The sequence below is a fragment of the Artibeus jamaicensis genome, unplaced genomic scaffold, assembly GCF_021234435.1.
Source record: "Artibeus jamaicensis isolate MK-2021 breed Jamaican fruit bat unplaced genomic scaffold, CSHL_Jam_final contig_519, whole genome shotgun sequence".
NCBI lineage: Eukaryota > Metazoa > Chordata > Mammalia > Chiroptera > Phyllostomidae > Artibeus > Artibeus jamaicensis.
The window spans coordinates 48780754-48805211 of record NW_026521871.1 but is presented as its reverse complement, the minus strand read 5'-3'; the positions used below and the strand labels follow the sequence as shown (position 1 = coordinate 48805211).

Here is a 24458-nt window from a genome sequence, read left to right as displayed (position 1 = left end):
TGGCTTCCTGGAGAAAGGAGCGTCTCAGATGAGACCCAAAGGTTCTAAACTGTCCACCTGTGCACCACATTTAGCTGATAAATGTGTTATGTTGGACCTACACAATGTTTAGAACTTTTTTTTTTTTTTTTTAAATTTACTTATTTATCTTTAGAGGGGAAGGGAAAGACAGAGGGAGAGAATGTTGTTGCCTCCCCAGCTGTGAACTTTTTAGAAATGCTCTCTAATGTTAAAAGTCCAGGTTACTAGCTTCTCTTGAAAAACGGAGCCTCTGTCAAAGTTAGGCCTGCACTCCCTCCTCCCTGGCCAAGTCGGTATAGTGAGAAAGTACAGCCTCTTTTAGAGGGGACGTGCAAGCTCCGTATCACCACATGTTCACCCCTCCCTGTGACCCAGCATCAGCTCGTCTCACCCTGTTATGTGACTGGCTAGGCTCTTAAGACTTTGAGTTTGCAACTCCTGTCTTAGGGATAGAGACAGGCAGGAATCACTGAGCATTTCTTGTGTGTGGGGGGTTGGAGGAGACTATAGGCAGTTTTAGACTGGGGAAGGTTGTAAAAGACATGGATTGGTAGACGGAATGAAGTTTTGAAGAGGAAGAGAAGGAATAGCTCTTTGGGTTGGATACCCTACAAGCAGGGCCTGAAAAAGGGATTTTTATTTTGGTAATTTAATAGAGGAGTGCTCTCTGGAGAAAGAGAAAGGGAGGTGGGATGAAGCGAAAAGAGGAGGCAAGCAAGGATTGGGTCCCAGCTGAGCTTCTGTCGACCCGAGTCCACAGGGAGTTCTGGGGCACGAGTTACCGCAGAACTGCACAGCCTGGAGGCCAGGGACCAGGTTTCTGTGAGTTTCAGTCAGTCGGACTTGTGGAAGGGGGTTGTAGCCCTCCAGGTGAGGAGGCCACCATTCCACCTGAGAGAGGGGCAGCTGTGGGATGTTCTCAGCCAGCACTCACAGTTAGTGGACAGGTGCACCAGCATAGAGGGGACCCATGGCTTCTACTGTAATACCAATGACACATGCCATCCTGCAGTGTACTTGCCTTGATAGATGTTGGTCACATTGTTCAGCATGTTCATCATCTGCACTGTCATTGTCAACTGCGTGTTCATGGCCACTAGTGGGAAGGAGAACAGTACTGTGGAAGGCAGTTTTACTTCTGCTACTCCTGCTACTTATGCCGAGTAAGTGTCTGTCCAGTTTTTAAACAAGTGTGCCTAAAAAAAGTTATACCTTTGTGTATGTATAGAGAGAAAAAGAGAGAGTGTTAGTTTAGATATATAGAGAAAGAAAAAGTCACCCATAATTTCAATCCCCTAACACAATGCTGGCAGAGTCCATTTTATATATATAAAGTCATATATATAAATACACATATGATTATTTTAAAAGGCCTTTAAAATTACATTGGTAATTAGCAACACATACAAATTTTATGTTTAGGTTTTAAGTGGTTTTCTTTGTGCTTACATAGTTTTATAGGAATCTATTTTGATGGCTATATAATATTTTAACAGGTGAATAAACTATAACTTAATCATTCTAACATTTTGCCACTATGAATAGCATTGCAATAGGCAACTTTTTGCATAAAACTACTTTTCAGAAATTATTATTTTCTTAGGATGGAGTCTTAAAAATGTATTTACCAGGTCAAAAGGTACAATTTAATGCTTTAAAAATATATATTGACAAAATATTTTCCAAAAACTTTGAAACAATTTAATCTGCTATCAGCAGTATATTCTGACAACCCAGTGCTACATTCTTGTCAGCATTAAATGTTTTCTTCATTAGTTTATGGATTTAAAAACACTTTAATTTCCTATCTGGAAAATTTTTTGTTTGTTTTAGTTTGTGAATTTGTATTTCCATTTGCCCATGTATCATTTTTGTTTTTTTCCTGGTCAGTCTGAGTTAGTTCTATTTATAATTAATATATTAACTTCTTGTACTTTTTAATTGGTTATTCAGACATATACACATTAACTTTTTTAACTTAGAAAGTTCTGTTTTGATTAATATTCTTTTATATGTTGTCCTAGTTTTTCTGGTTTAACATATTTACTGCTTTAGTCTTTCAGGAATATATTGAATAATAAATTCAATAAATAATAAGAGTCCATTCATTTTTATCACACATTTAACCATGTGATGAAACTACCATAGTCAATGTACAGAACCTTCCAGCCACCCCCCCAAAGTTTCCTCATGCCTCTTTGCAGCCAATATCCTACCCACCACTCTCAACCCCAGGCAAATACTAGTCTGCTTTCTGTCACTTTAGACTAGTTTTGCCTTTCTTAGAATTTCTTGTAAATGGAATCATATAGTCTGTGTGATACCATACTTTTGTGTCTGGCTTCTTCTACCTTGTATAACGTTTTGAGATGCATTTATGCTATTGTATGTGTCACTAGCTTTTTTCCCTTTTCATTGCTGAGTTGTATTCTGTTGTATGGGTATACCACAATTTGTTTGCCCGTTCACCTGTTGGTGGACATTTGGATTGTTTCTGGTTTTTTTGGCTACTACAAATAAAGCCATTATGAACATTTCTGTATAAAGTCTTTTTGTGGATATATGTTTGCATTTCTCTTGGATAAATATCCAGTGGTGTAACTGCTGGGTTTTAGGATAAGTATATGACTAGGTTTGTAAGAAACTGCCATAGTTTTCCAAAGTGGCTGCACTGTTTTACATTCTTGCCAGCAATATATGAAAGTTTCAAAATCTTTATTAATTTCCTCCATTAACTTACTTTGATTTTAATTTACTCTTCTATTGCTAGCTTCTTAAGGTAGAAAATTAAATACTTAGTTGTAGATCTTCTTTTCTTGTACAATTGTAGTTATAAATTTCCATGCAAACATTGCTTTAGCTGCATCCCACAGATTTTACAATTGTGTTTTTATTATCTTTCAGTTCAAAATACTCCCTACTTTTTCTTGTGATTCCTTCTTTGTCCCATGTGTATTTAGAAGTATGTTCTGAATTTTCCAAATATTTTATGCTTTTCTAGTTGTCTTACTGTTATTTCCAGTTTAATTCTGTTGTGGTTAATGAAATACTCTCTAAGATTTCAATCTTTTGAAATCAAGAGAAACTTGTTTTATGGTCTTCCTTGGGAGTGTTTTGTCTGCACTTGCAAACAATGTGGATTCTGCAATTGTTTGTTATGACATTCTGTAAATGGTTGGTTATGTTGAGGTGGTCAATATGTTATTTAGATCTTTTATAACTTTACTGCTTTTTTATTTTTTAAAATTTTTATTTAGTTATTTTTTAAGTACAGTTTTTTGTCTATTTCTCCCATCCCAGCCCCCCCCACCCCCCGTGCTCCCCACCTCCCTCCCATTTCCTCCCCCCCAGTCCTCGTCCCTGTGTCCTTCATACTTGTTCCTCCAAATCCCTCCTCTTTTTCCCCCTTAAATTCCCTTCCCTCTCTCCTCTGGGCACTGTCTCCTTGTTCTCTATTTCAGTGTCTTTGTTTTTATTCTGCTTGCTTCTTTGTTTCTTTACTGCTTCTATTAGCACTTCTATGAGTTACTGAAGAGAGGCTTGAAATTTCCGTCTGTGATTACGGATTTGTCCATTCTCTTTCTTCTCCTTTTATTAATTTTTGCTTCATGTATTTTGCAGCACTATTATTAGGCACATGAACATTTATGATTGTTATATCTTCCTGATGTATGCATTTTTATCATTATGAAATGCCCTTCTTTGTTTCTAGTAATATTCCTGGTAATATTTGTTTTGTCTGATATTAATATAGCTACTAAGTTTTCTTATGCTCAATGTTAGCATGATGTATCTTTTTTCTATCACTTTACTCTCAACCCTTTTGTGTCTTGTATTTATTATATATCTTTTGTAAAGAATGTATCATTGGATTTTGTTTTCTTATGCAGTCTATTTAATCTGTTTTTTCGATGGTATGTTTAGTTCACTTGCCTTTAATGTAATTTTGGATAGGCTTGAATCTAGGTCTGCTGTTTTTCTATTGGTCTCATTTTTTGTTCATTTGCTCTTTTGTTGTTTCTCCTTTCCTGTCTTCTTTTGTGTTAATCAGGCATATTTAGTATTTCATTGTAGTCCTCCGTTGGCTTTTTAGCTTTACTTCTTTGCACTATTTTTTAGTGGTTGTGCCCTCTCTGTTGCTGGGTGGAACCTGGAATCTGGTTAAAGCCAGCAAGCTCAGGGGATGTCCCTTGGAATGGGGCGGGGGGGGCAATGGATACCTCCAGGAATAGAAACCATCCTGGCAGCATCACTGGGGGAAATGGCTTTCCCTCTGAAACTGGCTGTTCCATGTGAGGAGCTAACTGAGAGTGCAGGGGCTACTGCTCATTGTTTACAATTATGTCTCTGAGGCCTTTGTGGTCGAAAGAGTGGGACCCATAGAAGAGGCAGATCCAAGAGATGGCATTGCTCCCATAGCAGTGGTTTGCCCTGCCCAGCACTTCTGGAGAGATGTAATGAATCCTTTCTTCCCATTAACAGGGAGCAGTGGCCCAGCTGAAACCTAATTTGCTCAAGGCCATTTTCACTACTAAAAGACCCATAAGGCAGAGATATGAAAAACAAAAAACCCTTATCTAGTCTGTAGGAAAGTAGAGTGGCTTGAGGTAGGGGAGGTGGTGGCATTGGACCAGTAATGGTTGCATGAAAGAGGGTCTGGGAAGAGGTCGTTGAACATGTTCTCATAAAAGAAAGCATGCAGCTGAGTAGTTAGGCCCATAGAGGGGATTAGTTTTAGTAGTCTTTGGTTAGAAACCTTTTAAATGGGGAAACTGGATCCAAGTTAATGACTCTGAGAGAGTGAATGCAGAAGTCCCCTAGGACCAGGTGATGGTGTTCTGTTAACCTCCTTGGACACCACCTGTGACCCTGCTGAATACCATAACTATGCCTGACCTTACAGTGACACACTCCAGAGGGCCTCATTTGCCTGATGGATTGGGGCTTCCTCATTATGGAACTTCTAAGCCCTGTTTTCTACTGGTAGACGTGGCTCTATTCCATGTCAAATGTCATCTTGGTCTGCCTTTCCCACCATGGACCAGGCTTCTACTGAAAAAGAGAGCAGTGGGGGCGGGAGGTGGGAGGCTGGATGGTCAGGCTGAGATGGCAGTTGGGCTACCATCTCTTCTGCTTGAGATCTAAATGAAGACTTGGAAATTCCCCACAGATCTGCAACTATAACCTTTTCCCCAAAATACCTATCAATGTATAAATTATACCTGAGTTTAAAAAATGGTATTTCAGAGCAGACATTAATTATATTCTGTGTTTATCTGTCACCTAAAAGGCAACCAGCTTAGAAAAGGGCTGGAAGAGAGAGGAGTTCTTTCCTGTGGCAACCTTATGAGTGTTTCTTCTCTTTAACTTGGCTGCTTTGGGATTTTTCAAGTTTTCAAGACCTCAGTTCTTTAGCTTTGAAGGGTAACAATAACTAGCCAGTCTACCAGAAAAGATCCACTTTTAATCTGAACCAACAGATTGTTTGAATTGATCGTGTGGGTCCTCAAAGCGGAACCAGTGTGTGCACACAGACCCACTGTTTTTGACAGCTTGGGCTTCTAATAAGAGAACAAGGGTATTGTGTTCTGTTTGAAGGAGGAAGAAGGGAAAGAACGGAAATAAATTAGAGGATAGACAGGATGAGGGACTCAGGAGAGAAAATAAAAATAGTTTTTAAAAAATTCTGGCAAAATACACATTACATAAAATTTACTCTCTTAACCATTTTTAAGTGTACAGTTCAGTGGCATTGAGTACATTCATGTGGCTGGGCAACCATTATCACTATTCATATTCAGAACTCTTTTCATCTTGCAAAACTGAAACTCAGTACCCATTAAACAATAACTCCATTTTGCCCTCCTCTTCATTCCCTGGCAAGTACCCTTCTATCTTCTATCTCTATGTGGCATTTGACTACTCTGGGTACCTCATATAAGTTGAATCATACAGTGTTTGCCTTTTTTAACTGGTTTATTTCTTTTAGCATATGACCTTAGGGTTCATCCATGTTGTAGCATGTCACAGGACTTCCTCCTTTTTAAAGGTTGAATGATATTCCATTGTATGTACCACATTTTATTGATGTATTTATCTGTCAGTGGACATTTGGGTTGCTTCCACTTCTTGGCTATTGTGAATAGTGCTGGTATAAACATGGGCATGCAAATATCTCTTTGAGGCTCTGCTTTTAATTCTTTTGTATATATACCCAGATGCAGGATTGCTGAATCATGTAGCAATTCTATTTTCCTTTTTTTGAGGATCCCCAATATTATTTTTTATGGTGGCTACATCATTTTACAGTTCCACCAATAGTGTACAAGGGTTCCAATTTCTCCATATCCTCATCAACACTTATTATTTTCTGTTTTTTTTAAGTATCCATCCTAATGGCTACAAGGTGATATCTCATGGTAGTTTTGATTTACATTTCCCTGATAATTAGTGATATTGGGCATCTTTTCATATTCTCATCAGCTGTTTGTATATCATCTTTAGAGAAATGTCCATCTAAGTAGTTTGACCATTTTACTTTTTTATTCATTTTTTATTGTTGTTCAATTATAGTTGTTGCCATTTTCCCCCATTGTTCTCCCCTGCCCTGCTCACACCCACCTCCCACATTCAGTTCTCCCCCCTGTTGTCCTTGTCCATGGGTTCTTTATATGCATGTCTTCTACATGTTAAGAGTACACCATTAACAAATTATATTTGTATTATAATTACTTATTATTATTGTTGTTGTTGTTGTTAAAGTACAATTGTCTCCATTTCCCCACACCACTCCTTCCTTCTGCACCCATCCCCACCTCCCACCCTTGATGCTACCAATAGCCAAGTATTGGAAGCAACCTAAGTGCCCATCAGTAAATGAGTGGATCAAAAAACCATGGTACATTTACACAATGGAATACTAAGAAAGAAAGAGAGAGAGAGAAAGAGAAAGAAAAAAAGAAAGAAAGAAGGAGATTCTACCCTTCGTGGCAGCATGAATGGATCTGGAGAGCATTATGCTAAGTAAAATAAGCCAGGCAGTGAAAGACAAATACCATATGCTCTTACCTATAAGTGGAACCTAATCAACAAAACAAACAAGCAAGCAGAATATTACCTGAGACATTGAAATAAAGAACAGACTGACAGTAACCAGAGAGGAAGGAGGAAGGGAAAATGGAGAAAACAAAGGGAATGGTCATCAAGGAACATGTATATAGTTTGATAATTTTTAAATCAGATTATTTGATTTTTTGTTGTTGTTTGTTGTTGAGTCACAGGAGTTCTTTTATATAATCTGGATATAACTTCTCATTAGATATATGAATTGCAAATATTTTATTCTAGGAGGTTTATACTTTCTGGTCTTACATTTAGCTTTTTAAACCATTTTGAGTTCATTGTTTTACATGGTATAAAATAAGGGTTCACCTTCATCCTTTTGCATGGGGGTATTGAATTTTCCCAACCCTGTTTATTGAAAAAACTGTTTTTTTCCCATTGAATAGTTTCTGCACTCTTGCTGAAAAATCATTGGACCGTATATCTCAGGGCTTATTTCTGGGCTTTCTATTCTATTCTGCTGGTCTGCATGTGTCCGTATGCCAACATCACACTGTTTTGATTACCTTAGCTTTGAGATAAGTCTTTTTTTAAAAAAATATATATTTTTAATTATGCCATTACATTTGTTCTGTTTCACCCCTTCATTCCCCTTCACTCTGCACACCCCCTCCCCCACCATTCCCTCCCTTTAGTTTATGAACACGTGTCTCAAGTTCTTTAGATTCTATATTTCCCATACTAATCTTGCCCACCCCCTATCTATTTTCTACCTACCATCTATGCTTTTTATTTTCTGTGCCTTCTCCCCCCTTTTTCTCCCACTCCCCTGTTGCTAACCCTCTATGTGATCTTCATTTCTATGGTTCTGCTCCTGATCTAGCTGCCCTCTTAGTTTGCTTTTGTTTTAGGTGTGGTTGTTACTAACTGTGAGTTTGCGTCCTTTCACTGTTCATCTTTTTTATCTTCTTTTTCTTAGATAAGTCCCTTTAACATTTCATATGATAAGGGCTTGGTGATGATGAACTCCTTGAATTTGATCTTATCTGAGAAGCACTTTGTCTGCTCTTCCATTCTAAATGAAAGCTTTGCTGGAAAGAGTAATCTTGGTTGTAGGTCTTTGGATTTCATGACTTGGAATACTTCTTTCCAGCCCCTTCTTGCCTGTAAGGTCTCTTTTGAGAAATCAGCTGACAGTCTTATGGGAACTCCTCTGTAGGTGACTGTCTCCTTATCTCTTGCTGTTTCTAGGATTCTCTCCTTCATTTTAATCTTGGCTAATGTAATGATGATGTGCCTTGGTGTGTTCCTTCTTGGGTCCAACTTCTTTGGGACTCTCTGAGCTTCCTGGATTTCCTGGAAGTCTATTTCATTTGCCAGATTGGGGAAGTTTCCTTTATTATTTGTTCAAATAAGTTTTCCACTCGTGGGTGTTCCTCTTCCCCTTCTGGTACCCCTATAATTTGGATGTTGGAACATTTAAAGATGTCCTGAATGTTCCTAAGCCTCTCCTCATTTTTTTGAATTCTTGTTTCTTCATCCTTTTCTGTTTGGTCATTTTTTTTCTCCTTTTGGTTTACTCTTTTGATTTGAGTCCCAGTTTCCTTTCTATTACTATTGGTTTCCTGTGCATTTCCCTTCATTTCAATTAGTTTAGCTTTTATATGTTCCTCTAATTTGTGACTAAAATCAACCAGTTGTGTGAGGATCCTGATCACCAGTGTTTTGAACTGTGCATCTGATAGGTTGGCTATCTCTTGGTCGCATAAAAGTATTGGCTGTGGGGCTTTGAGCTGTTCTTGAGCCATAATGTTTTGGTCTGTTTGCGCTTTTACGTATGAGGAGCAGAGCCTTAGGTGTTCACCAGGGTAGGGCCACCCAGGTCTCTGGTTTGTGGTGCTGTATGTGGGGGCAGAGTCAGAGAGGGACAATGGCGGTTCTCTCTGCTGCTTCCTGCCAATGGGGCCTGCGTGGTCCTCGGTCCGTCTCACTGCTTGCTCCTTTACCAGTTTATCTGCGCTTGAATGTGTGACCACGATTAGTCCTCAGTGGGTCCACCGCCTTGTGCCCTCAGTGGATCCGCCTGCTTCTCCACACCTGGGATCTGCCCACGGCTGCTGGCACACCTGGGTTGTGCCCCTGGGTGGGTCCGGTGGATTTTTCCTTCCCAACCCCACTCTGCTGCTGGCTCTGCCCCTCTTACTGGTTTGGCTGAAGGGTTCATTGTTGTCAGACTTACGTGTAGTTCAATTTTCTGTGGTTTGGCTGTGTTTTTGTTGCTAAAACTTTGTTGTTTTTAAACTTGGTTGTGCGAGAAGGCACAGTGCTTTCACCTACGCCTCCATCTTGGTGGAAGTCCCTGCATATATTCAGATAAGTTTTAATATAACAAAGTGTGAGACCTCAAACTTTGTTCTTTTCCAAGATTGTTTTGGCGATTCTTGGCTCTTTGAAATTCCATATAAATTTTAGGATGCAGTTTTTTTTATTTCTACAAAAAATGTCATTGAGATTCTGATAGGGATTGTATTGAATTTATAGTTCACTTTGAGTACTGTGAACACCTTAACAATATTGTCTTCCAATCCATGAACATGGGATGTGGAAAGATTCAGGTTTTAGTCTTGTGATTTACTTTCTTTATGTCTTTGCCATTATCCCCTTATGTACATCAGAGGGACAACTCTGAAAAGCAGTGACAAAGTACAGTCCCAAGTCTTAGGGTCCCATCTTGGCTGAAACTACTCTCAAGATTATGGCTGTGAAGCTAGGCATTGTAAAGCAGTTTTACAACTTTATCCATGGGCCCATTTCTCAGAAATTCTAACTACCAAAACTTGCTTGAGAAGCTTGACTTTCTGAACTCTGGTTTGCTAAAGACCAGAATGTTAAATGTCATATTGAAATGGATAAAACCTAATCAAGGCCAGACAAGACAGGCGGGCACTCTGCTTTTTATATAATTTACCATATTTCTTCTTGTGCTGAATGATTTGCTTTGTAGGTATGTCTTCACTGGGATTTATATATTTGAAGCTTTGATAAAAATACTGGCAAGAGGCTTTATTCTGGATGAGTTTTCTTTTCTCCGAGATCCATGGAACTGGCTGGACTCCGTTGTCATTGCAACAGCGTAAGAATGTTCAAGATTTTTATACAAGAGATATAGGGTTGGAAAGAAGCCTGTTGGCTCACATCAGGGCTCTGTGTGAATCCATGTGTGTGGCTAAGTGTGGTCTAGGAATGCCTTGAACTCTGGGTGCAGTGTTGGTTGGCCCTGAACAGCATCATGCAGGCAATTGGCCAGAGGCCTCCATGCACAAATTTATTTCTAGGCCAATCCTCATGCTCTCATTCCTTTAGCCATTTATTCACCAAACACTGGCCTATAATGGGCCAGGTTCTGTACAAGGGGTTATGATAATGAAAAAACAAACAAACACATCTCATTCTTACCCTCTTGAAGCTCACAGTCCAGATGAAAAGAGAAATAATTAGTGACCATTACAATCTGTTAGGATGAGTGTTAGGATAGGAGCTATGCATGTACTGGCCTGTCAAGGCAGGTAGCAGGAAGTCCAAAAAATCTTTAGCTACTACAAGGTCACAAACAGTTTCTCTCATGTTGTCTTCTAGAATTGGTATAGTTGTGGCTCTTATATTGAAGTCCCTGGTCCATTTCGAGTTCATTATTGTGTATCTTGTATATGACATGAGGTGAGAATTGAAGTTCTTCTAAAGGAAAGGACCTCAATTTGGCATCTGAATGATGAGACAGAATTAGCAAAATAAACAGCAGGAAGAGCAATGGTCTATTGCCAGCAAAGTAATAATAAACCTAACATTAATTTATTTGTCAAGCTAGCCATTAGTTTAAACACTTGCATATATTGTCCTACTTAATATTCACAACAGCCCTTTGAAGTAGATGCTATTCATTTCTAAGTTTTATACTTGAAGTTCAACTGTAGGGTGCTATTGGTTATTGAAAGGTGGGGTAGTACAGTGGTGAATAGTGCATGCCCAGGAGACAAACCACCTGTGTTCATCCTGGGCTTGGCTGTACAGTGGGACCTTAGGGAAGAGCATTGGAACCAGTCAATAAATGTTTCAATTAATTACTTTTATTTTTTTCAAGATTTTATTTATTTATTTTTAGAGAGAGGGGAAGGGAAGGAGAAGGAGAAGAGAGAAACATCAATGTGTAGTTGTCTCTCGCATGCCCCCAACTGGGGACCTGGCCTGCAGCACAGGCATGTTCCCTGACTGGGAATTGAACCTGTGACCCTTTGGTTCATTGGCACTCAATCCACTGAGCCTCACCAGCCAGGGCTGTTTCAATTAATTTATATTACTCATGGATGTAGCCACAACTATTATTCAAGGAATCCTCACATTTGTCCAAATATGAATATTAGCTGAGAACAGCCTCCTGTGCAATCAGTGGTCCATAGTGGTAGAGAGTGATATTACAAGACCCTGAGATAGGTGGGCTTGGGAAGGCCCCAAGATTTCGCCTTTGTAGACACAAAGGTGTCTCACACTAGTCAGCCCGGGCTGTGCTTACTGACGTCTCACGGAGGTATGCAGTGCAGCCATGGGACTGGCTTCTCCTGTGCCCTGTCTCACAGGTTTCTGACATACACCAAGGGCCCCGTCAGCGGCAGCGGCCTGTCGTCCCTGCGCACTTTCCGAGTGTTGAGAGCTTTGAAAGCAATTTCAGTGATTTCAGGTAAGTCACTGTAACTTTCCACGTGGGTTCTTAGCTCTTAGTGGGAGAGAACATTTTATTATTTATTTAAATTTTTTTTTGTTTATTTATTTAATTTTTTTGTTGTTTTCAAATACAGTTGTCTGCATTTACCCCCACCATCCCCTACACCCCAGTATTCTTTTATATTTAAAGTTTCTCCAAATGTCATGTAAACCAAAAACAAACAAACTCTGCTTTTACTTTCTATTTGATCATTCAACAAAGATGTATTGTGCAGGGAATCATATTCTAGCTGCTTGGGATAATATATTGGTGATCAAACAGACAAAGATCCCCACCCTCAGGAGTTTACATCCTAGGTGGGTGGCGGGCAGACAGACCCTAGGCAATAACTATAATAAATGAGTACATTATCTAGCATGTTAGAAAGTGATATATGCCATGAAAATCAAAAAGGAAAAGTAAGCAACATGCGGGCTACTGGAAGTCACAGGGATTAGGGGCACTGGGCTGCAGTTTTCAACAGAGTGGTCACGATGGGTGTTGCTGAGGAGTGAGATGCGAGCAGGCATAAGGGCAGTGACAACGCAAAGGCAGATCGGCGGTGAAGAGTCTCCTGAGGATAGGAATCAGTCCAAAGACTGGGGAAGAGAAGGGGGACAGGTGAGGCTAGAGCAGACAGAGTGACAAGCGGGTGGTGGAGGTGGGTCCGCAGAGGTGAAGGGGAGGCCTGTGAGCACTGGGAGGACTAGGGCTTTGTTGCGAGAGAAGTGGGGGCCATGTGAGGACTTTGAGTAGAGGAATCACATGACCTGACTCGGGAGTGAAAGTAGAAGCAGGAAGCCTAGATGTGAGACATGGTGGTTACCATGGAAATGTGCCTTTCAGGTCTGCTGCTGCAGGAACCATAGCTGACTAATGGTCCCAGCTGCCACCTGTCTGGATTCACCACTGCATTTATGTTCATGCCAAGACCATCCTATCCCTGCATGTCAGACACTGTTCCTGAAGGATACGGAACTCCCCTGTTGCGCTTTGGTTTAGGAACTCCACAGAAACCTGGCTGAGACTGCCGCACCAGCACTAGTCAGGGGCTCGTCCCGTCCAGCCCTGTTTCCTTCCTGCTCTTCTTTCCCAGGTGTCAGACAGTCTGAGGCTCTCCCTGTCAACTCTGCTTCTTCCCCCTTATTCTTCATAGGCATTTCACCCAGCTAGTCTTTTGCAATCTGGTCCCATAGTATGTGCTTTTCAGAGAACCCAAACCAACGCAATGGGCCACTGCCATAATCCAGGCAAGAGAGGGTGGTGCTTCCAGATCAGGCAGTGGTAGAAGAGTTGGTGACAGTGGTCACATTCTGTATACATTTGAAGGTAGAAACAATTGAATTACCTGATAGGTTGATTGTGGTGTGAGCAAAAGAAAAGAGCCAAGGATGGGTCAAGATTTTTAGTCTGAGTGACTAGAAAGATGATGTTGTCATTGGCTGAGGCAGGGAAGGTCTTAGAGTTCGATTAGGAGTTTGTTTTAGACCTGTTCTGTTTGAGATAGCTGTGAAACATCCAAATGAAAGTTTCAAGTGGGCGATTTTGTATGAGCTAGGAGTTCTGGGGAACAGTCTGAAACAATGAGCCTATAGGTGATATTGAGAGTAATGAAATCTGATGAGGTCACTAGGAGAACAAGCATAGTTGGAGAGTAGAAGATGACGAAAGTCTGTGAACCTGGGCACGTAACCTTAATGAGGGGAGAAGGGGAGAAACCTGGAAAGGAGATGAACAGGAGCCACAGTAAAGAGGAGGGAAAGCAAATGTTCTCCTGGAAGCCAGGGAACGAATATGCTCTGTGAATCAGGATGAAGCCAAGGATGGGTGGTGGTGAATCCACACTCCAGTTTATCCAAAATGAGGTTGTTATGGCACACTCTTTTCCTTTCCTTCCTGTTTTCTCTCTTTCCTTTACAAAAAACCAAATCTTTATTAAAAATTCCCTCTGGAATCCTTTCCCACCTCTCTTCTTCCCTTACCTTCTAGTCTCTTCTATTAAAGGCTTAGCTCTGATACCAAAACTACTGGCAATGTGGGCCCTTTCAAACAGAGCAATAGGTTATTTTGGAAATTACAGAAGAGCACCTACACAGTGATAAAGAAACCAGCAGCCAGAGTGTACTTACATAGAATTTGTCTCTCCCCCTCCTTCTCCGCCTCTTTCGCCAGGTGAACGTGGTTTTCCAGGTGGATTTAGGGGGTTTCTGCATGAGCTGAACCCCTCATACTTTCATATACATTCAGGCAGTCACGGACACTTTAGTGTCTCCTTCTTCATCTTGGACGTAGTCTCCCGTTTGACTCATGAACATATGAGATTCCTGGGTGCTTTGTGGAAGTAAGAGTGTAAGGTACAGTCTTTTATGGGACTGTGTAAAAACTGTTCAGGAATCACAACAATCTCCTTTAATTCAAATTTTGCATTAGAGAAGACTCAGGCCTCATATAGATTAAATCTGGGCTTGAATGAGGTTGTGGTAATTTCTTGTTTGGCTGCAACTGGGGACATAGTGAATATCCCAGCTTGGCTTCAAGGCTCCTCCCCTGGTGGCATCTCACTTTGTGGGAAAGTCAGCCACTGGGGGCTGCCACTGCCTTGTGTTCTGAAGTCTACCACTTGTGGCTTACACTGATCAATTGAAACTCTGTCAGCGTCACCCCACACATCACAGCTCATCCCTGGTGGTTCATCTCCGGCTGGGAGGAGAGCAGAGTCTGTGGCTCAGCGGTGTGCTGGGGTAACTTGTTCTGGCTCCTCAGCAGACTGTGCACATCTTTTTCCAACTGTGCATCCAGGGACATCATGCAGGTGGCTTGAAACCAGTTGGGGGAGGGGGAGTACATGGATGGAGATGAGGAATCTATGCTACAGAATGCAGCAAACAAGGAACTCTGTAAATGCTCCCAGTGAAGTTTCCTGAACCTTCAGTGCCACCCTCCCCAGGGAGCTGGTTTTAAATATTTGCATACTATAAGATTATGTTCTTCTTCTTTTTTTTGTAACTTTGGCAGCCTAACAGTATGCCATGAACACAGTAGGTAGGTACTTAGTAAATATTTCTTTCATGAATAGAAAAAATCCTATTATAACTAGCAACCTGAGTTTTTCCTAAGATATCCTCATTATCTGAGGACAAAGCTCTTCCAGCTTCCTGCCCCACAACTTAACCATGTCTCATGACACTTCATGTCCTTTGTAGTAGGTAGTAACTATGAAATGTTAAATATAACCATGGCTCCTTTTCTAGGGTGGCTTCACTCTGGCCTTAATGATACATGTTGTGCCCCCACCCCCAGCTGTAGAGGTGCCTGCAAAGCTGTCACAAATTACTCCTGTGTCTGTGTGGCATATTTCTGCTCAAAGTCTTTTCATTTGCTCTTCAGAGCTACCTTGTGCCAGATACTGGGCAGGTAGAGGAGGCCAAGTCCTGGACATGTGGAACACTTTGATGATACACAACTTCTAAGGCACAGAGTTGGAACTAGAACTCATGGCATCAGACTCCTAGGCCAGGCCAGTTTCCAATTTCAGCCTGTAGTCAGACAGCTTCCAAGGCCATGGTTGCCCTCTCTTGTGTCTGCCCCTTGCCTGTGTCTAGTGTCTGGGTGTGTGTGTGTGTGTGTGTGTGTGTGTGTGTGAACTGGGGCTCCTCTCCACACCTGTCCTCCTCCTCAGGTCTCAAGGTCATTGTGGGGGCCTTGCTGCGCTCTGTGAAGAAGCTTGTTGATGTGTTGGTCCTGACTCTCTTTTGCCTCAGCATCTTTGCCCTGGTAGGTCAGCAGCTCTTCATGGGAAATCTGAACCACAAATGTGTCAGCAAGAACTGTAGTAACATCAGTGACCTTGAAGGTAAATACCTTACCTTTTATTACTTAGTTTGTGCAATGTTAACTTTGTTTTATCCCCACTCATACTATCTATATGTGTGCATTACAGTCTCTTAGGAGCAAGGGATGACCTCATCCACCCAGGGTTCTCATGGGGGCAGATGCATGTCTTAGAGAAATTGCCTTATTCTTTGGGTTTCTATGGAGAAAGAAAAGCCCAAAGTCACACTCACAAGAACAGTGTCAGCTCCCATCCTTTCCCCCAGATAGTTCTGCCCATTTCCTTGACATGTTTTGCAGAAGTCTTCAGAATGCCCGGATTTGGCCAAAGCAAACTGGCAATTACCCAGCCCCTAGTTCTGAGTGTTTTCTCCAATGATATTACCTCTTTCTACTCTGCACCTTCTCCATGCTAAGATCAACCCTACACCAAATTCACGTGTGCTGAATCTCCTGTGGCTATGCTTTCTCCATGTTTGTCTTGGTTTATGAGCTTCTCATGGGCTGAGTCTGTGTCCAGCTACCTTTGGGGTATGGTCTCTACTTTAGTTTTATGTCCCGAGAGGCAACATGGTGGGTATATAACTGCTTTCTCTCCTCCTCTCTCTCTTTCTTTTTCTTTCCCTCCCTTTTCTCTGGCTCCTCCCGGATGGCTTAGGCTCCAGTTCCTCACTGGCCACCCACTTTTATCACTTTAGAAGGCCCCGAACCATTGTTTCAAGTGTAACCTGGTATATTTGCTCTTCTCCTTCATTTCAATGGTCTCTTTTTTATCTGAATTTGTGATTCTTTTCTTCTCAGATTGGTGCTTTGAAGAGGAAGGTTCTGAGTTCAAATTGTGTAGCCTCTGGTCGGGAGGGTAAGAAGTTCATATTCTCCATTTTCCTCTCAAGCAGAGCAACTCTAGACCTTTTAAAGTGGTGTGGCAAACAGTCTTCATCTAGTGACTTATGGAAGTCACTGATAGTCATTCTCAAACAGTGCTGATTATTTCATATGTCTAAGTGGGTTTAGATGTGCATTATTAAATTAAAAATGATCTCTGTTTAGAGCAGCTTTCTCCCCCAAGTTATGTTGAATTTGTAACTTAATGGAAACCTGCTGAACATGGAGTAATATTTTGACTCTCATGGAGTGGATATTCAAGGCTTTCAAAGGTCAGAGAGGATGTTATGATTGAGAGCCCCACAAAAGTCTTGCTTCCTGTTCAGTGGCACCACCCTGGTGCGAGACTGCCTGTTTGTGGGTCTGTTGACCGCCACTGCCTCTAAGTGCATACGTAGTTGGATGTGGGCTCATACTCATTCACCCCAGCAGCTGGTAGCTGTCTGGCCCTTCTTTCTTCTAGGATATTAGTGGTGAAATCTATTGAGTGTATGTCTAATTAAGGTAATATGCTAAGTGCTTTGATGAAGTAGACCATGTTCATTTCTCAGTAACAAATAGGTATTGAGGGCTACAGTTGTTCCAAGCTCTGTGTTAGGCCCAAGGAACACAAGCTTGAACAAGCGAGCTCTGTCCTCTTGAGATGACACCTTGCAGTGAAGAGGGATATAGAGTAAATCCTCGGAAGCGTGAGGACTGTTATAAGATACTGAGATCCTGAGAGAGATAACAGGGGATGTAACCCTGTTTGTGTAAGTGGGGAAGGCTTTTCTGATGCCACTTGTGGTGCCCACAGGTTCAGATTAGGTCAAATCACAAGATGTAATAGGTTTTAATGTAATACAAGGTTTATTGAGCTCACTAGAGACCACTCCACAAATATTGTCTTCACACAGGGCTTCTTGGTGTGCATCAGTGGGCTTTGGAAGTACCAGTGCTTGGGGGAAAGGGAAGCTGGGCTACAGGGAATGTCATTCTTTCTCTGTTCCTTTGTGTCCCATGTCTAGGGTTTGTTCCCCCCAATTTGAATGCAAGAACACCAAAACGAATCCTGACTATAACTATACAAATTTTGACAACTTTGGCTGGTCTTTACTTGCCATGTTCCGGCTTATGACCCAAGATTCCTGGGAGAAGCTTTATCGACAGGTTATTTTTTTATTATTTCTCTCCCTCCCTGCTCTTTTCCTCCCTCACCCCTCACTCTCTCAATATGTCTATCATTTATTTATAACCTACTATCTATTCTTCACCTCTGTCATCTACTCCTCATCCTTAACTGTGGTACTAATAGATTATGCTTTAGGAATTCTATTAGAAACATCAAAAATGTGAACATGATATATGAAAGAATAGTACATAAACACCTCTCTTCCTAGAAATATAACATCTTTCCAGATTCCTGCCTGCCTGAGGTTCCACCACTAGCACTTCAGTTTTCATGAAGCATTGCTATCACTTCTTGCCTTTTTAATTAAAAAATGCAAATACTCTGGAGAAAATTATTGGAAATTCACTGAGACATCCATGGGAACATATGGGTGGTATCTCCTCCCTGAGAGATAGGATATCAGGAGTCTCTGGGTGACTGGGGATGGGAGGCAGGCAGCTGTAGATGATGCTGTGGGTAGCTGAGCCAACCAGTGCTGGGGGAGACCAATTTGTACTGTGTAATTTCTGCTTGAAATGATGGTCACCCCTGGTGACCCCTGGTGACAGAAGGCTTCCGATGCCAGTGTGTGCTCTGTCCCTTGCAGACCTTGCGTACCTCGGGGCTCTTCTCAGTCTTCTTCTTTGTGGTGATCATCTTCCTGGGCTCTTTCTACCTCATTAACTTAACCCTGGCTGTTGTCACCATGGCTTATGAGGAACAGAACAGGAATGTAGCTGCTGAGACAGAGGCCAAGGAGAAGATGTTTCAGGAAGCCCAGCAGCTGTTAAAAGAGGAAAAGGAGGTAAGGGTTTCTGGGGTTGGAGAGTGGACTCTCCTTAGGGGTACTCCAGAAGCCATGGGGTCTGAGCTCAGGCTGCTGTATTAGGCCTGGTCATGGCTCCCTACTGCTGGTGCTTTTCTGAGAATTTAAACCCCTTGAAGATGGGCTCTGCTGCTATTTCTCACTAAGATGTCCAGGCACAGGGCTCTTGGCAACAGGGAACCCTGTTTGGTTGCTCTTTGACCTTCTGAACCTTGGGCCTTCTAGGACAGATTCCAGATTGCTGACTATGTGGTCAGTAATGGTGGCTCCAGAGACAACAGCTATGATTATTTTTCCCTTCTTGAAATTTTTGTGAAATATATAGGCCATTTTCATTGTTTTCCTAGTATCTTTACATTTCTCCAGTTCAATTCTAAGATTTTCAGGGCAGGGACCAGGTTTTATACTGCTTCTCACCTTCCACAGAGTCTTGTTGGGAAAAATCTATTAGATGCATTTAATAACTACATCAAAGGCACAAACATTTATTGAGTGCCCAGCACATACTGAACACAGTGCTAAGGGTTGGTGACACAGAGCTATGAAAGCATCCATTCTGCCTTTGAGGGCTGCAATTTCTGTGGGCAAACAGGACATGTTCCCAGATATATAATGACAACGATAACATATTCTAATTAGGTGATGCACAGTCTACATGGTACAGTGCTACCAGAAAAGCGGAAAGAAAGCTCAATAAGGTCGAGGTGATTTGCAGTGTTTTATAGGGAAGTACAATCTGTTCATTAATTACTTTTGTTCATTTTCTAAGGCTCTGGTTGCCATGGGAATTGACAGAAGTTCACTTAATTCCCTTGAAGCGTCATCTTTTTCCCCAAAGAAGAGAAAGCTATTTGGTAATAAGAGAAGGAAGTCCTTCTTTTTCAGAGAATCTGGGAAAGAACAGGTTCCAGGATCAGATTCTGACCAAGATTCCCAAAAACAGGTAAGTACTGGCCAAGGAATTAATGATAGGTCAAGTTGTCAATCTAATTGGATGGATTCATTCATTCATTTACCCATTTATCCACTCACTCATGTGCACATCCTTTCACCCACGTGTCTACTCAATTACCCATTTATTTAGAAACCTCTATTTAAAGTGTTGACAGTGTTTACTATCTGCTTGACCCTAGGGTAGGTACTGGGTGTGCATGAGATATACAAGAGAAACACCTCATAATGAAGACACATTAAAAAATAGGCAGTTGCCATTCAGTGTGATGACTGACATGATGATTGCTCTGGGAGAACAGCATTTCCTCCCAAGCAAACCCTGAGACATTAGAGTTCAAGTAGATTACTTAGAAAGTGATGCCAGGAAGCACTGAGAGGGGAGGAGAGAAGTGATACCTGGAAGAGAGGGTGGTCAGTTGAAGTGCATTATCAAGCCAGTTGCCTTTAAAGATACTTGGAGTTTAACCTCCCTGGAGTGGGTGAGAATCTTTGTATGCCAACTTTGGTCCATTATTGGTTTGAGACTACTGGGGTCAGGATACAATAATTTTCCTATATTTCTGGCTTGCTGTGCAGTAGGGCATAGGGGATTCGGGTCACCAGAGAAAGCCCTCAGGTAAAGCCCAAGGACATATGGGTGGGGCCAGCAACAGCATCTGCTCCAGGTCACCAACCTGGACTTAATGGAGCTTGAGGGGAGGGCAATAGATCAGAAAAGAGTTCCAGAGGAAGCAGTGGCAAAAGGGGGAACTGAATGCTACAGGAAGAGAAGACAGCACATGCAGAGGCCAAAGCCTGGAAGCAAAGGAGAGCAGGAGCACATGACCCTGCAGAAAACTTGCAAGTGTGTTTATGTGTGTTTGATGAGGTTGGAGGGGTGGGTTACAACAGGCTATAGTGGTGAGATGGGAGCCCTTCACAATAGGCCTTCAAACCAAGCTAAGGCATTTACTCTCTTATACCGAGATCAAGGGGTTAAGCAAAAGGCTGATATGACCAGATTTACAATTTTGCATTGATGACAGGGGGTTGGAGGAAGGCAAGACTAGAGTCAACCAATTAAGAAGCTGTTGTAGTAATCCAAATAAGAGGTGACAGTGGCTTAAACTATGGTTAGAGTGGGGAGGTTGGAGAGAGGTTAACACATTACAGTAATCTACAGAAGATAAAATTTGGCAATTGACTAGATGTAGAGGGTAGGGATGATGGCCAGTTTATGGCTTTGGTTGACTTGATGGAGGGTAATTGACTGAAACAGGAAAGCAGCTTGTTCTGGGGATGTTGAGAATGGCAAGTAGTTTTGGACTGTCAATTTTGAGGTGCTTATGGGGCATCCAAGTAGAGATATTGAATAGTCGATTGGATATACCAAAATGAGTTTATGGGGGGATGTACAGTAGAAAAAAATAGTTATTCTTATCATTAAAATGGGCGATGTTTAAACATGTTTTAATTATGGAGAACAAAGTCAGAAACGGGGAAAACGTTGAAGATACAGGCCAGGGAATAAGGGCTGGAGCCAGTCCTGAGGTATCGGGGAGGTGAAGTGGCAGCAGGTGTATGTGCATGCCTGAGGGTGAGGTAGAGGAGGGAGATTGAGGGGACTTTGCTGAAGTGGGTGGACGGACCGTGTCCACTCCTGGGAGCAGTTCTCTGATGGAGCAGCAGGGTTGGGAGACTTCTTTGCTGTCAGACCACAGCATATTGAAGACATCACAAATGCTTTTTTAGATTTTGAAGTTTCCTTGTTCCACAAAGACAAGGACCCAGACACCTTATGTAGTGTCTTTCCCTTTTAATTCGAGCAGGAAACAGCTATAGCAAGATTATAGGTTGCCTTTAGAATAGCTTGTCACAGAGGAGTCATTTCCTCTGGGGCTCTGGTTGGTCAGAAATTTGGGGAAATAAGTCATTATGGATACTAAAGTTTTCTGGGTAGCTGAAAGTTTATGTCCTTTAATTGCCAGAGAATTTAGAATTGTAAGTGGGGTAGAGTCAATAAGCTCTTGGGCACAGCCTGAGAGAGTGCTTGAGGTTTAGTACATAGATTTTGTGATATTTATTTTGACTGTTTTTTTTTCAGTTACTGTTTCAAAATCTTTTTAGTGAGCTGTTCAAGGCACTTTACTCTTTTGCCCCAATTCACCTTTTTAAATTCCTCTCCCCCTCACAAACACTGCTTTCAAATTAGAGTTTTGATTGCTTTCATACCCTGAACCATTTGTTTTGGTAAAATTTTGGTTGCTTTTATTGACAACAAATAAATCACAGAGAAAGAAAATTTTCTGTAGATAGGCCTCTAGAAATGTACATATATAAGAAACATGAGTGGTCAAACCATCTTTCTCTTATTTGTTAAATATGAAATATGAAAACTGAACATTTGTCATACTATGATGTTGAAATGAGTCAACCTCTATAAAATGTTGAACATCTTTGCTGCGCGTGGCACTGAAACTCAGTAGTTGTGAAGTTTTGAGGAGGGGCAGTTTCTTCCCTCAGAAGGTCTACCATGTTCTCTATTCCAGCCACACCTCCTAGAGCAAACCAAACGGCTCTCCCAGAACCTGTCTGTGGAACTCTCTGAAGAGCATGGAGACCCCTTTCAAAGGCAGAGGGCGCTGAGTGCTGTTAGCATCCTCACCATCACCATGCAGCGTAAGTTCTGCCTCTAAGCCCAAGGAGAGCCTTCCTCAATGCTGTCCTTCCATTCTCCCTGTCTTCAGCCCCCACGGAAGCCCTCTGCCACCCACTGGACTTCTCACAAAGAGCAATTTCCCATGCCTTTTTGGAGCATGTGAGCAAAGTGGTTCAGAAGAAGTGGGTCTTCCACATAGTCCTACCCTGAGCACTTGGATAGTGTAGGAACTGGTTAGATAGGACCAAGAGCACAGATGGAACCTCCTGATTAGGCCAGGCAGTCATAGGAGGTCTCAGTGACAACAGTCAGCCAAAGAAGAGGAGACATAGAAGCTTCCAGTAGGTGGCAGTTGCCATTGAAGTTGGAGTTAGGAATCTGGCATGGACAAGAGGCCTGTGTAGACAGACTGGATCCATCTGATGGACCTAGTTAACAGCAGGTAATAGGGACCCAAATAAAATGTTGGTGTTCAAGGGAAGGACTCAATTCCCTGCAAGGAAAGTATCAAATGGGTTGCTCAGCACTTTTGTGCCTATTTCATCACCTCATTTGGCCTGCATGTGTTCCTCAAATGGTGCCAGGGAGCTCAGAGGTGCTTTCTGACCTGAACTCAACCAGCTGGCAGAGTGCCGTTTGTCTCAGTGCGTATAGATGCTCCTGTCTGAATGTCTCTCCTGCCCCTGAGCCCTGATGGCTTCTTGTGCCTCTGTTATAGCTGTCAGCCTGGTCTGCCTTGAGGGAACATAACGTGGGTTTGTGTCTGTCTCTCTCATGGGCTCATAGCATAAGTATAAAGATTTGTATGCAAGTACTTGACTATATGACATGGAAGTTGCATGTGGAAAACCTTTCTGGCTCCACAGTCAGTGCCCTTCTTAACTGATCACATTGTGTCACAAGAGACCCTAGGGAAGAAGGAGGAAGGAATGCACTGAGGCAGAGAGCAGTCAGACTGGTTCAGAGATAATTTCTCAACTGCTCTTTCATTCTCCTTCTCCAGAACAAGAAAAGTCCCAGGAGCCTTGCCTCCCATGTGGGGAAAACCTGGCATCCAAATACCTCATATGGGACTGCAGTCCCCAGTGGGTGTGCTTTAAGAAGGCCCTGAGAACTGTGATGACCGACCCCTTCACTGAGCTGGCCATCACCATCTGCATCATAGTCAACACCGTCTTCATGTCCTTGGAGCATCACAACATGTCCGAGAGATTTTCTTCTATGTTGAAAACAGGAAATTTGGTAACTTTGGGCTTTTTAAAAATGTAAAACATATTTCAAACTTTGAATTCTCTCTTTAAAAATCTAAATATTTTGTAAGTAGCCCAGCCTAACCTAAGTCTTTGGTCCCCTTAAGTGGAGTAGCAAAAAAAGATGACTTTTAGGATTTTGTGTTTACCCAGTTCAGTAATTTCTCAGGGACCCTGTGTTGGCCCCTCTATTATATTAAGGTGTCTTTTTAGTCATCTAGTAATGACTAAAGAGTCATCCAGTGGTAAGGCAGAGGCAAGTAACATCTTAAAATGTCAACTGTTTGGGATAATTAAGAAAACATTAACCATGGCCCTTAGTGGTACTGATGACATTTGTCACAAAATAATGTGACATGAGTGCCATTACTAGGTATTATTCCCCTGGAAATATGAGTCAGGGCCAAGCAGCTCATGGCAGGGGTGTTACTTTCCAGGAAGGGGGTGTCTGGAGCTTGTGGGGTGGAGTGGGGGCAGGGTTCCAGACTCGGGCCTGCTTCAGTGTTTCTCATTGGACCGAGCTAGTGTCAGTTAAGTTGGGGAATCTAAAATAAGAGGACAGATTTTTCATAGTTCCCGAAGAAGACGTTTTTCTTCCCCAGAGGCAAATTAGTCTCCCAAATATCAGAAATAACAAATAATTACCCACTGAATGTTCTACCCGAATTAGTTAATGAGTTAATGCACTAAAAATCTTACCAGAATGTTTAGTCCTTTCTTCTTAAGGCTTTGTTTTATTTTACCAATTAAAAAAGCGATGCATGCTTTAAAAAATTGTTTTCAAAATAAGGGAAAATACAACAGAACTCATTTTCTATGGTCCCACTAGCAGAGATGATCATTTTTAGTATTGCTGAATATTTCCAGGCAGGAGGGATGGATGCATGCATACAGGCATGCACGTATGTATTTTTTAATTTGTTTTTTTACATTGATGAGAATCTGCTCTGCCTATTGAACCAGGAGTTGGTTCACAGAGCTACTTCTTGCATCAGATTTAGGATGGTGTAGAACTGGAGATGGATAGCTCTCACCCTCAGTCCCACATCCCTCCCAGGAGGATGGAGCTATAGGGAGACTAAAGT

At 41.9% G+C, this 24458-nt stretch overlaps 1 protein-coding gene across 1 annotated transcript in view; it reads left to right on the top strand.

The window, feature by feature from the left end:
- The window catches only part of SCN11A (sodium voltage-gated channel alpha subunit 11), a 133597-nt gene that overhangs the window by 66218 nt on the left and 42921 nt on the right, over nt 1-24458 (top strand). Inside the window, exons 6-15 of the mRNA XM_037148344.2 lie at nt 1062-1184; nt 10088-10216; nt 11715-11815; nt 15519-15692; nt 16472-16529; nt 17563-17704; nt 18313-18510; nt 19301-19474; nt 22014-22143; nt 23127-23365. Coding sequence (XP_037004239.2) covers nt 1062-1184; nt 10088-10216; nt 11715-11815; nt 15519-15692; nt 16472-16529; nt 17563-17704; nt 18313-18510; nt 19301-19474; nt 22014-22143; nt 23127-23365 — 1468 coding nt within the window. The remainder of the gene's footprint in view (nt 1-1061; nt 1185-10087; nt 10217-11714; nt 11816-15518; nt 15693-16471; nt 16530-17562; nt 17705-18312; nt 18511-19300; nt 19475-22013; nt 22144-23126; nt 23366-24458) is intronic.